Source organism: Miscanthus floridulus, chromosome 8 (genome assembly GCF_019320115.1).
Source record: "Miscanthus floridulus cultivar M001 chromosome 8, ASM1932011v1, whole genome shotgun sequence".
Taxonomy (NCBI): domain Eukaryota; kingdom Viridiplantae; phylum Streptophyta; class Magnoliopsida; order Poales; family Poaceae; genus Miscanthus; species Miscanthus floridulus.
The window spans coordinates 161,563,036-161,575,429 of record NC_089587.1 but is presented as its reverse complement, the minus strand read 5'-3'; the positions used below and the strand labels follow the sequence as shown (position 1 = coordinate 161,575,429).

Here is a 12,394-nt window from a genome sequence, read left to right as displayed (position 1 = left end):
TATATATATATATATATATATATATATATATATATATATGATAAGTATTGATCATCAATAATGATAAATCACTCAGGAGTACTCCTTTCTATGGCATTAGCATGGTCAGGTAGAATATTAGAGGAATAATTCCTAAGTCATTCTTAATTACAAGTCAAAGCATACATTGATTAGTGTAATTACACCTAGTAATCATGGCTAAGATCATCTTATATCTACACATAAGGGATATTACTAAGGAAGATTAAGAACAGAGCTTGTCTTTCTTCATAACTAGATCCTACTTGTATACCTATATTTGGGGAATGGACTACAAAGGACTCAACAGGGAGTGTCACATCTGCGATCTATCACATGGCCCAAAATATAGGGTGTATTCGTAGGTAAGCAACATATAAGCACCACGCTTACACAATGTTGACCACTTCACCCCATGTACTTTGGAGCGAGTGCTTTGCAAACTTATCCATAAACATAATGATAAACTAGCTATATTAAGTATATAATCAAAGTAGACGATGAACATTATAACAAAGAACATGAAAAAGATGAATACTAATATTGTCATAGCAACTATAGCAAACATATAAAAATAATGGAGATATAAAAGAGAGGGGATACAATGATTATACCAAACCACGCTCTTGACACAATCAAGAATCCAAGCGAAGCCTGCTTGCCTCCCTCTAGATCTAACCTAACTAGCTATGCCCTAAAATATGGTGGAGCTCTGACGATGATTAGGGTTTATGTCTTCTCAAATGACTTGATGCCTCAGGGGGGTGGTAGGGGCTAATATATATAGCCAGAGCATCAAACAGTGAGCCCTTGGATCAAACCGACTTAAGGAACTACGTAGATGCAACCTAGGAGGCGATGGAGAACCGACATTGCAACACGAAGGCTGATAGGGGCCCTAGGGGTCGGGTGGCCTACAGGTGGGGCTGGGTGGCCCCACCTGGCAGCCTCTGCCTCTCTACCTTGGCGTGGTGCCTCTAGTGTCCTCTAGAACCTTCTAGTCTCCGTTTCGTGGTGAATAAGTGCAATTAAATCTGACATATAGGTCCACCTTTACGACCTTCTGGTTAAACCTTGCAGAAAATACAGATTCAGCAAAACTTATAGGAATTTATTAGTTTAAATCCCTAGATCTTTGTTGGTGATCATATTTATGCCCTTATTCATGTTATATTGATGGTTTATAATGGTTGTTAACTACCGTCAACAACCCTTGATCTGTGGGACGTACCAGTAGTACTAGTACTCATGACTAGGTTTGATCTGCTGGGACGCCCTTGCAAATATGTGAACTCTTATTTGCATGCATGTTTGTGTGAACTTTTGCTGCACTTTGTATTAGGTGGGTTAAACTCTATTGAAGCGTGGCGTAGCTCAGGTCGTTTGGTCATTTTGTAGCTAGTTTCTTTTCACTGCAGATTTCTTTCTAGTTGTCTTTGATCTAAACTTAATTTGCTAAACATTCATGAGTGCCTTTGATCTTTGTTAAAGCCAACTTGTGTCTTTGATAAAATTTGTTGAACTTGAAAGAACCATGCAGCGAGGAGTTCATCTGAACAAGTCTCGCCTTGATCTAATGCAGAACGGAGGAACCAAAGTTGTTGACTTTTACTGCAAACGCAAGAAAGTCTAGCCGCTGTGTATTTGATCTCGTAGGATAGTAGAGTGCCGTAGCAATCAGTCTACCCCTCGACTATCATGACTGCATGGATTGGAGTGAAATAAGTACAGAAAAGACCTATCACAACTGCACCAGGCATTCAAGTCTCAAGCGTGTCATGGTGGTCAAAAGCTCTTTTTCTTGATTCACTTCTTGTGTCCAGCTTTCCTGCCGCATTCGCTTCATTCTCATATTTTACCGTGCTTGCAAGAAAGTCCAAATGCGGCACATTTGATCTTGTCAGACACTATATAGTACAGAGCTATGAGTAAAACTATTGCGTACGAAGTGCACTCGGTCACAACATTCGTATTAGTAGTAGTAGTAGTCATCTGTGGCTTTCCCCTTCGTCGATTGACACTAACCAAAATCATGCTTACAGATGGCAACTAGTTACCATACCACGGATGTGTACTCTACAACAAACAATCACAACTTTTCCCCTGACCACATCCCTCAAGTATATTTGATGAAATGCCGTTTGCTTGTTTCTTGTAAACCGTTTGCTCGCCTGATAGTCCGAGCAACATAAATTTGAATGGGCCAGACATGTAACTAGTTTCAATTTTATTTGTTCCTTTAGGGATTCAACGAATGTATTCGTACAAAATATGTTTCCCTGTATAACATGAGATGTGTCCGGCTCGGTCAAATTTACGATGCTTGAACTTTTTGCGTGTGTTGTAAAATTTGAATAGTTATGTGGCTCCTCTGTTAGGCATTACATCGACGCAAGACTTGATCGAATGAATTCTGTTATGCATGTTTACCATACTATAGATCAGAAAGAGTATCAGGAAGAAACCTGCAGGCAAAACCAACAAACAAGGGCTAGAAATCAGCTACCAATTGACCAAAGGACCTGATCTACACCATGGTCAACAGAGCTTAACCCACCTAATACAAAGTTCAACAAAAGTAAACACAAACATGCAAATCAGACTTCACAAATCAAAATCTCTGTACATTTGAACGTGTCTGACATAAAATACAAGGGAAGATACATAAGGAAGAGTAACAACATAAGGAAAGAGTAACAACATGTACTCCATCTGTACTCCCAACATAAGGAAGATACATCAAATGCAACGTGAGATATATCAAAAGGAACTTTATTTACTCCTCTACTCATTATCGGTAGCACTGTCCTCATCCTTGTCCTTGTCATTGGTATCAATGTCGTCGTCATCCTCCTCTATAGCCATGAGGCCCTTTTGCTCATCAGCGGTGATGCGGTTGGCCAACAGTCCAATTGTCTCTATCTCCAAAGGGGTCCACCAGAGCTTCATCTTGATTCACCATAGGCACGGCGTCATCCTCCTTCACCATGGGCACGGCGTCATCCCCCTCCCATGCGTGCTTCGCAGAAGACTCACCCTTCACCATGGCAGTGGCTAAGAGTGAAGTAGGTTTGGAGAAGGCAACCGCACGTTCCTAGCAATTTTTAGATCTGCAGTGGAAATGGGAGGGCTCGGGGAAGGAAGGAAAACAAGCAGAGTTGTGGAAGAGATCGCTGCGGTTAATATATCACTACTACAGAGGAGCCATTGGTGTTTTTTTGGGGAACAAAGAGGAGCCATTGGTGTTGAAATGTTACTGCACATGCAAGAAAGTCCGACCTCTGTACATTTGAATGCGTTTGACACACTGCACACACATTAGTTTATATTACAAATAAGTTAAAGTTGCTGCAAAATAATGACAACATCCATCCAAGAGGAAATTAACATGTCCATAGTCAATCAAACAACATTGATCCATTTAAACATGTCATGACAGAGAGATACATCAAATGTTGCTTTATTTACTACTTTGCTAATGACTCCAACTCCGAGAACAAGGGAACATAGGGAAGATAGTAAGGTCTGCCGATGATTTCTGGCAGGATGTCACGTCTACCATACAGAATGTAATGTGTAGGGATGACATGAACTTTTCTGATGTCCATGTTATATGTGATGACGGCTCTTTCCACCCCAACCCCAACAAAGGAAACCAAATTCTATTCTGGGTGAACTATAACCGCTGTGTAGCATGACTCCAAATCAAAGTAACCCATTTGTTTCTTAGTCTTTCTAAACAACTTACGTAGGCTGATAGTATGCTTCAATGTCCATTTATTATTAGTACCATAGTCTTCAAGGATCCGGATCAAAAGCTTAGACATATTACGACCACCAATAGTACATTGACACAAGTGACCCTATGCTTGATGGATGGAGCGAGAAAAACCATGCGGCTAGTTAGGAATTTTCCTCCATGCCTTTCCCTCCATATCCACAGCAGTATAAGATGGTAACCCTCACAGAACCCAATATAGTGCAGACAACCATTAAGAAACACAGTTGCTGATTTTAACAATGTTCACTCAGCCTCCTCACCCCATTTAGATTTCTTAAAGATCTATGCTGCAGTTTTAGATGAGTAGATGTCCACACCCACACACTAACAATCCTCCTCCATATATTCAAACACATGGAAGTGCATGGAAGCTATCGGATCGAACACCAATCGAGCCTCACCAACAGAATGGATTCTAGGTGACAGTACCTTCAACTCCTGGGTTGCCATATTACAGACGACATAGCAGTATCTATCAGTTCCAAGGCACCAGCATAGGATGAGGCTGTTGCAGCAATCTAAGACAGCTACATTGTTCATGGTGAAGGGCAAGAAGGACAAGGAGGGGTAAACACCTGATGATGCTGGTGAAGTTTCTTTGGCCATAGATTCCATCATAGAAGAAGTCAGCCACAGTCTAGGGCATCAACTTATGGTTGTTCGAGATGAGGTGTCTCTAGGAGCGACAGACACATTTGCAACAGAACAATGAATGGGCAGAGAGGCGGCGAAGGATCTTGACAAAGACATCATCCATGAGGCTGGCCAGTGCGTTCCTCTTGTTGGGGGCCTCCTCCATTTTGTCGTGTGCATGCAGTAGAATAAGAGCGTGCTTAGTAATGAGATCACTGAGGAGGAAAATAATCCAAAAAAGATCCATCAATGAAGTCCACAACTCATACCAAAGTGCAACTTTAACAACCATTAACAGTATTCATGGTACGACCTCATCTAAATTTAGAGTAGCACCACATAGATATATAACTCAAACTATAGTAGCAGTTAATGGAGCTATAACCATTACAATTCTAGCTAAATCAAGTCTAACCACCACACTTACAATCAGTACACAAGCTCAGAGCTTCTTCCATAGGATACAGACAAAGATTAAGAGGACTACAATTACAATAGTTTTGAAAGACGAAGAGGGTGGAGCAGCTATTGGGTTTTAAAGATAGAAGTCATAATCATCAGTTAAGGCTAGATTTGAGTTGGTTCTTAACTTAAAGGCAACAATTCCTTCTTCATAAGAGTTGTACTTTTTATAACAAGCACCATGAAACCTATGAACTTGTCTATGATAGTCAGGCCAGTTGTAGTAAACTCCTGGCTCATGGCCATCGAACACAACATAGCAGAGATGACTCATCTCAAATCTGCACAACCTGAATAGGCTGCCTTAGTTTTCACAAGTATATTGTAAGTGAACAAGTAGTAGTGATCATCATTGGCATCAGTACCAACATGTGCATCTTAGACATTAATTAGTGGCCTCAGTCATGTGAATGATGGACACAAAGCATTGATTTGCTTTCGATGTCCTTCATCTTGTTTGGAACCAAATGGATAACTTGGTTGTCAACAAGGAGAAGACACAGAAAGCAAACATATGAGCTGCATCCTAATACATCCAACAACCATGAATACATCATTGGCACAAAAATGTGGCCTCAGATATGTTACAAGTTCAAAATACCATAAGGACTCACTAGGTGGCACTTGAGCATACGAAACAGAAATATAGAATCAAGCAAGCACTGGATAGAAAAAATAGTTTAAGGTAGAAGCGAAGGGCCTATTTGTTTGCCTAGATAGATCTGCAAGGGACATGCGATCGGCAGAAAACCAACCAGTGTCACCTTCTAGTTCTTTTCATCATCATATCATTGGCCTAACCTAGATCTCCAATGCTAGAATGTTTCTTGTATACCTCATGTTCAAGCAAGGACCAAAATAGTGAAGCGAACAGAAAAAGGTGAGAAAGGAGACCTACGGATCGGATCTGTCGCCTCTACCACGGCACACGATGGACATGGACTGCCAATGCCGCCATGCTCCACCAGGAAGACCCACCGCCTAGCCTCCAAAAGGAAGCCTGAGCCACCACAGCACACTGGGGATCCTCTGTTGTCCGCCGCCACTGCAGCCATCGCAAGTCCAACGGTCATAGATTTGTTTCCTACTTACAGGGGATAGGGATATATCCAATATATAAGTCAACATGTCCACACAGAGAACATATACTACTCCAAATACATGTCAACATAACCAGTCGTCTAGCGCAATGGTGAAGACGGTCTATTCCTTGCTCTAGGGTCCCGGGTTCGACTCCCAGGTCTCATGTTTTTTTAGTTTGAATTTATTAAACCCCGGCGGCAACAAGTGGCACGCAAGCCGTAGGGTCCGACAGGTTGGATGGAGATGGAGAAAGGTCCCATAGATACACGTGACACATAAGTCATTAGGTCCCAAAGGTCAGATGGTCCCATAGGTACACGTGACACGTAAACCGTCAGGTCCCACAGGTCGGATGGAGATGGTGAAAGGTGTCAGTCGGGTCCCACAAGTCGGATGGAGAAGGGTCCACAAGCACAAGTGACACACAAGCCATCGGGTCCCACTGGTCTGAATGGACATGGAGAAAGGCTCCACAGGTTGGGTCCCATAGGTCGGATGGAGAAGGGTCCCATACGTACACGTCGCATGGAGAAAGGATTGAGCGGAGACTTTTATGATGAACTGCAAGCGTCACGGATGAGTAACTGCAGGTCCCACAGGTACACGTCGGATAGAGAAGGTACCACGTGGAGATCTATGACGAAGTGTCATCATTACAGATCGAATATTGTCGTCACAGATTAGTAATTAATAAAATGACGAAGCCTGTTCGTCATAGTTATGAATAAGATCGTCACAGACGAGTAGGAACAGTCATGTGAGTGATCTGTGACGAAATCATGTGCTGTTCTGTGACCTTTTTTTACGATACCCTGATTTCGTCATAGATAAGGGGGTTCGAGGTTCATCACAGTGATCAACGACGAAATCGAAATTTTCATCATAAAAAGCGATTTTTATGACGATTTTGGATTCGTCATTAAAATTTTTGTCATATAAGTGGATATTCCTAGTAGTATTAGTGCCACTAAAATGAGTAAAGAACATTGGGTGGTTTTTCCCTGAAGTCATGGTATTCTAGAGATGCAACTAAAAAATTGCATACGACAACATCAAAAAATAAATCGTAATGCTTGTAAATATCTGTACATTATTCACTAGCATGTACATTCATATATTTTTTGCGAGATCTAGTTACAGATACGAGCGCACACTCACCTCTATGAACACACGCACGCATACCCTACCCCTATGAGCATATCCGAAGAACTGAGTTGGACCGGCAAATCTCGAGATTGACTGAATTCACCACTGAAAGAATAGCGTTGTTAAATCCTAGAATAAATCCAGGAAAATATGAGCACTCAGTGTCAAGTCGGGGACTTGAACCCTAGTGGGCAGGTTCCACCACAAGGAAACCCAACCAGCTGAGCTACGCTCGGACTTAGATCAACCTTGTGGTTCCTTGTTCCATTGCTGATTCTCTTCGTGTCATATTTGACATTTGAATTCCCTCAGCAATAGGTGAATTGTCACCAACACTTGTTGTTGGCATTCTATTACGCCTCCTAGCATTTTCTGCCCAATTGGTAAGGCCTTGGGAGATATTATCATCGAAGATCGCCTTCTTGAAAGAACTTCCCATCTTCATTAGTGCAAAACATTGAACATTAGCATCAAACTAAGAGTATGATTGTAGTATTATGCTAATAGTTGAACCAAACAAATTAAAATGGAATATATTACCATATTGATGTGCACTTTATAATAATCATTTTGCTTTTTTTACTTAACTAATTTATGTATTGTTTAAATTGGCTAGTCCATAAGTTAAAATAAATTACCAAAAGGTGCCTAAACAAAATGAGTTCAATATGAAGCTAAGTTTAGCCAACTTACCTGAGAGATGAGAGCATAGAGAGGTAGGGTGCTGTATCCACATAGGAGTTGGCTGATGACACTGAAAATGCATACGTAACATGAATGCCTGCTTCCTCGAAAGTTTAAAATGGCATAATTGACAAATATTGTAGGTTACCTTAGCACCACACGAGTAATAACATATGCCGGTTTTCCCAAAATGCAGGAATTAAACCCATATGTTACCTGCAAGGTTTGGTGAGTGTTAAGTCGAGCTTGTTTTATACATATTATCGAAAACATACATAGAATATCCTAAACTAAATGAAACATGTAGCAGTTTGGTATTATGTTCTATATGTTTGGGTGTCGATTTGATTTTATCATGATGACATATATTTTTTATCTAATAACAGTCCATGATGTAACTATGAATTGTTTCAAAAAAACCAGTAGACATTTGTAGGGTGAAAAAAAGGAAAATGGCTTATTGTTCTTACCCACAACCAAAAGAACAATGCAATTTCAAATGCATTTTGGAACAAGATGATATGAATCAAGAGAAGGACTAGTTTAGGACGGTGGAACCAAAAGAGTTCATCTGAAGGAGTTACAACTAAAACCCCTTGTATTGCCGTATGCTTTTGGGTAACCTCTAAAGCCAACTCCGTGATAATATGCTCCATCTTACTTCCGAGCACAAGTAGCAACTGTATGGAATAAAACACAACCAATATATATGTCATGATTTATTAGTGACATGGAACTTTATACAGTAGATATATTTGTTGTGAAACAATTTTACTACAAAAATGCAATAATATGTATTATTTATATTTCTGTAGGTCCAACAAATAAAAACAGTAGGTGCAAATGCTTTTAAATTTCTATCTTTATGACACACGAGTTGTTTACTTACAATGAATGGGACTACTGTTATCCAAATGTAGACGTACCATCCTATGATGACAACAATAAAAGAGTAGTGTTAGTCTTTCACGTAAGACATTTCATTTAATATAAAAGTTAAATGAGATGTACGTGATGCAGCCATATAGGTATATGACAACAATCCACCACCAGTATCATAACTTATTTATGCATAAGTGTAAAAATTTTAAGCAATACTCATTGAGCTTAGAAACATACCATGAACATTAAGTAGCAAGAATATCATTAGCATAGCCCAAAGGTACCAGCTGTGACAAAAACACATATACATTTATTCATCAATTATGATGTTTTTTATTATTAAGAGACTATGTGAACAATATGGATATCAACATAGTGGCTTCAGTTGTTTACCTTATGCCAACGACTTTCTTGAAATCCACTTCCAATGCTCTATTCATATAATTATAAAAGTTGAATTTTGGATGTCCCCTGCAGTGTTTCTACCAAAAACGGACAAGAAAAACGTAAACTCTTCTATATTTACAAAATGAATAAATTAGGAAATCTGTATGAAGTTGTATATATGTCAGGCTACCATGATGAAGCCAAGTCGCAGGGTTGTATAGTCCTCCTCAGTGACTGACCCATAGAATTGTTTGAAAAAAGAGCGCTGGAGTAAAGTGTAAACAATATTATTTTGTATGAACTGATGCTAACAACATAAATTACGCGCTAACTTTTTGAAAAATACATGGGAAGCATGGAAGATATATACCAGCCAACCGAATATTTCCCATCGTTTTCCATGACCTCTGAAGTGACTTTTAATAAATTTGAATTCTTGCACATGCTTGATCATTTGAGGAGCTACAAAATTTGGCCCCGACAACACATTATAAACAAACAGTTTATATATAAATTAATATAATAAAAAAATGTAGCGAACTTGCTAAACTAGGCAGTATATATATGTGTATACCACTATCATCGTTTTGCTGGATCTTCTCCTCCCAATATTTCCAATTTCTTGTCTAAAGATAGAATGAACAAAATATTTAGAAAAAGAATATTGTGATAGTACATTTTGAACACAAAGCTTCACATTTTCCATACCTGTGTGATTCCAAGAATAATTGTAACAGCACTGAGAACCACATGCGTGACTGCCAAGACGAAGATAAATATGTGCAACTCATGAATGGCAGTTATCGAAAGAATTGGAACTTTGCCCTGTAGAATATGATAGAATACAAGCATGTTATGAAAGGTGAAGGGCAACCATAAGTAAAATGACAGTATATTATATCGTTTGTAAGCAACATTTGGAAAACTGCTTTTCCTAAAAAAAAGAACATTTGGAAAATTGCATTATTATAAACTTACTTTTCGATATAAATAAATGTATATTATATCGTTTGTAAGCAGCATTCGGAAAACTACTTTTCCTAATTAAAAAAAGAACATTCAGAAAATTGCATTATTATAAACTTACTTTTCGAGATAAATAAATGTATTGATATTATCATTTCAAAATGTCCTAAATACTAAACTCGCCATTAAAAATAAGTGGATGATGACTGTAAAGTTCACATAACTGAATTTATTAATTTTTTTGACATCACGATCCAATTGATTATTTTATTGATGAAGAGAGTACCAAACCAATTTTAAATTAAAACATGCATGGTCAACAACAAGAAGGTGAGACGGAAGCTGGTGAGCCGGTAAACGCCGGTAGTAGTAGATTTGATCGCTTCCAGATTCCAGTAAACGCCGGTACGGTGCCGGCCGTGGACTTCCCTTCCCTTCCGTTCCGTCTGGGCCGGGGGTCCGGCAAACCCAGTAATGCAAAGCAAATACGCTACGGCAGCGCTACGCAGTACGCACACGCACCTTGCTGAGGCAGTAGTCACTGGAAGCGCCTCCTCCCGCCAGGAGCCTCCTCGTGCCGCCGGCGAGCACGAAGTGCGCGGTGGTCTTGACGGCGTTGGCGGCGGGGAGCGAGCAGGGCAAGAGGTGGTGCATCAGGCTCTCCCGGACGCATATCTTCTGCGTGGCACCCTGGAACACGTTGAGCAGCAGGGAGATGAACCCCAGCAGCATCAGCTCTGCGTTCGTTTCGTATGGCCATCAGCACAAGACGCAAGTCGGCGTTAGGCACGATGACCGGTCAGCAACTCAGCACAAGCAGAGAAACACAAGCATGCATGAACATGATGATGCTGGTAGCCTGGTAGTAGATGTGGAACAAACCTTCTTTGACCTTGAGGAGGGCATCATACAGTGGCTTCCGGCGGCCTTTTGTTAGCCTCTGCATATATGATCATGCAAGAAGAAGAGTTCATATACACATGCATAAAGCTCAATCAGACAGATGATTAGATCGGACGACGATCCATGCATGTGACCGGCGGTGGACGGACGTACCTTGCCGAGGCGGTGGAGCAGTCGCTCGAAAAGCAGGGAGATGACGACGATGATGGAGCATACGGAGGCGACGATCCACGTGGGCGTGTGCTCCAGCGTTATCTCCTCCGCGCCGTCGGCTTTGGCGCCGCCGCCGGCCATGGCCGCCGAAGCCCACCCAGCTCCGCAGCAGGCAGGTCCTTGGCGGATTTCAATCACACCTATGCCACCGTACCTGCGGTGCTTCTTAAACTTATTCCGTCCCCTTAATTATTTACGCCTTATCTTGGGCAGCAATGTCAAACGGGCGGGCCAGACTGGTATTCGTCACGCACAGAAGTGGTGCGCATGGATATGATTGAATGAATGGGCTGCCTCTTCTTATATATTGGCCAGTCTCAAGTTTGACTACTAATAGTCCAAGAAAGAAACAACAGCATGAAATATCTTGAGACCTTCCTGTATTTTACTGGGCAATAATGCATGCGCATACATATATGAACAAAATTGCTGCCAACAACCGATTAGAACATGGAAAAAGTCTACTTAACCCTTACCTTTCATACTTGGTCTACTTCACCCCCCAACTGTGAAACCGTTTGTTTTACCCCCCCCTGAACTTTCTAAAACCGTCTATTTTACCCCTGGGCGGTTTTTGACAGCGGTTTTGCCACAGTAACGGTGGGTTTGCTACAGTAGTGGTGGGTTTAAATTTCCTTTTTTTATTTTCGTTGAATCTTTGAAAAATCACAGTAAATCATAGAAAAATCATAAAATAAAAAATCTAATTTTGTTGGACTCCACATGAGTAGATCTACATAGTAAATATATAATACGGTATGCTTTAGTACAAAATTTTTACTGTAGCCTTAGATTAATTAGAAAATCTAATTTTGTCTATAATTAATTGGAATAATTCATAGCTGCAGCTTCTATGGTCCAATTGTGGTGAAATTTTTATGGTACGCTAATTATTATATGCTTGAACTACAGTAAAAATTTCGTACTCATTGGACTATGTATAACTTAGTTATAGATAAATTCTAATTAATTACAGACAAAATTGGATTTTCCAATTAATCTAAAGCTACAAAAAAAATTTGTACTAAAGCATACCGTATTATATATTCACTATGTAGATCTACTCATGTGGAGTCCAATAAAATTAGATTTTTCATTTTATGATTTTTCTATGATTTACTATGATTTTTCAAAAATTTACCGAAAATAAAAAAAAAGAAAATTCAAACCCACCGGCACTGTAGCAGACCGCTGTTACCGTAGTAAAACCGCCGCTGAAAACCGCCCAGGTGGTAA

The 12,394-nt window shown here is 40.2% G+C and overlaps 1 protein-coding gene across 1 annotated transcript; it reads right to left on the bottom strand.

Moving 5' to 3' along the window:
- Nucleotides 1–6,982: 6,982 nt before the first annotated feature.
- LOC136473871 (MLO-like protein 1) lies at nucleotides 6,983–11,408 on the bottom strand. The gene is made up of 14 exons (XM_066471509.1): nucleotides 11,099–11,408; nucleotides 10,925–10,982; nucleotides 10,565–10,779; nucleotides 9,785–9,901; nucleotides 9,651–9,702; nucleotides 9,447–9,538; nucleotides 9,267–9,341; nucleotides 9,083–9,171; nucleotides 8,927–8,976; nucleotides 8,697–8,737; nucleotides 8,278–8,487; nucleotides 7,956–8,023; nucleotides 7,817–7,877; nucleotides 6,983–7,562 (listed from the first exon to the last, which is right to left on the bottom strand). The coding sequence occupies exons 1-14, from the start codon at nucleotides 11,237–11,239 to the stop codon at nucleotides 7,362–7,364; spliced, it is 1,470 nt and encodes a 489-aa protein (XP_066327606.1). The 5' UTR covers nucleotides 11,240–11,408; the 3' UTR covers nucleotides 6,983–7,361.
- Nucleotides 11,409–12,394: the final 986 nt, after the last annotated feature.

Bases quoted from the DNA above. Each gene is read 5' to 3' on its own strand.
- LOC136473871 (XM_066471509.1), bottom strand. From the start codon at position 11,239: ATGGCCGGCGGCGGCGCCAAAGCCGACGGCGCGGAGGAGATAACGCTG. The intron at 8,738-8,926 runs GTATGTTTCTAA...TTGTCATCATAG, and splicing joins CTTGCTACTTAATGTTCATG to GATGGTACGTCTACATTTGG. The intron at 8,488-8,696 runs GTAAGTAAACAA...TATTCCATACAG, and splicing joins TAACAGTAGTCCCATTCATT to TTGCTACTTGTGCTCGGAAG.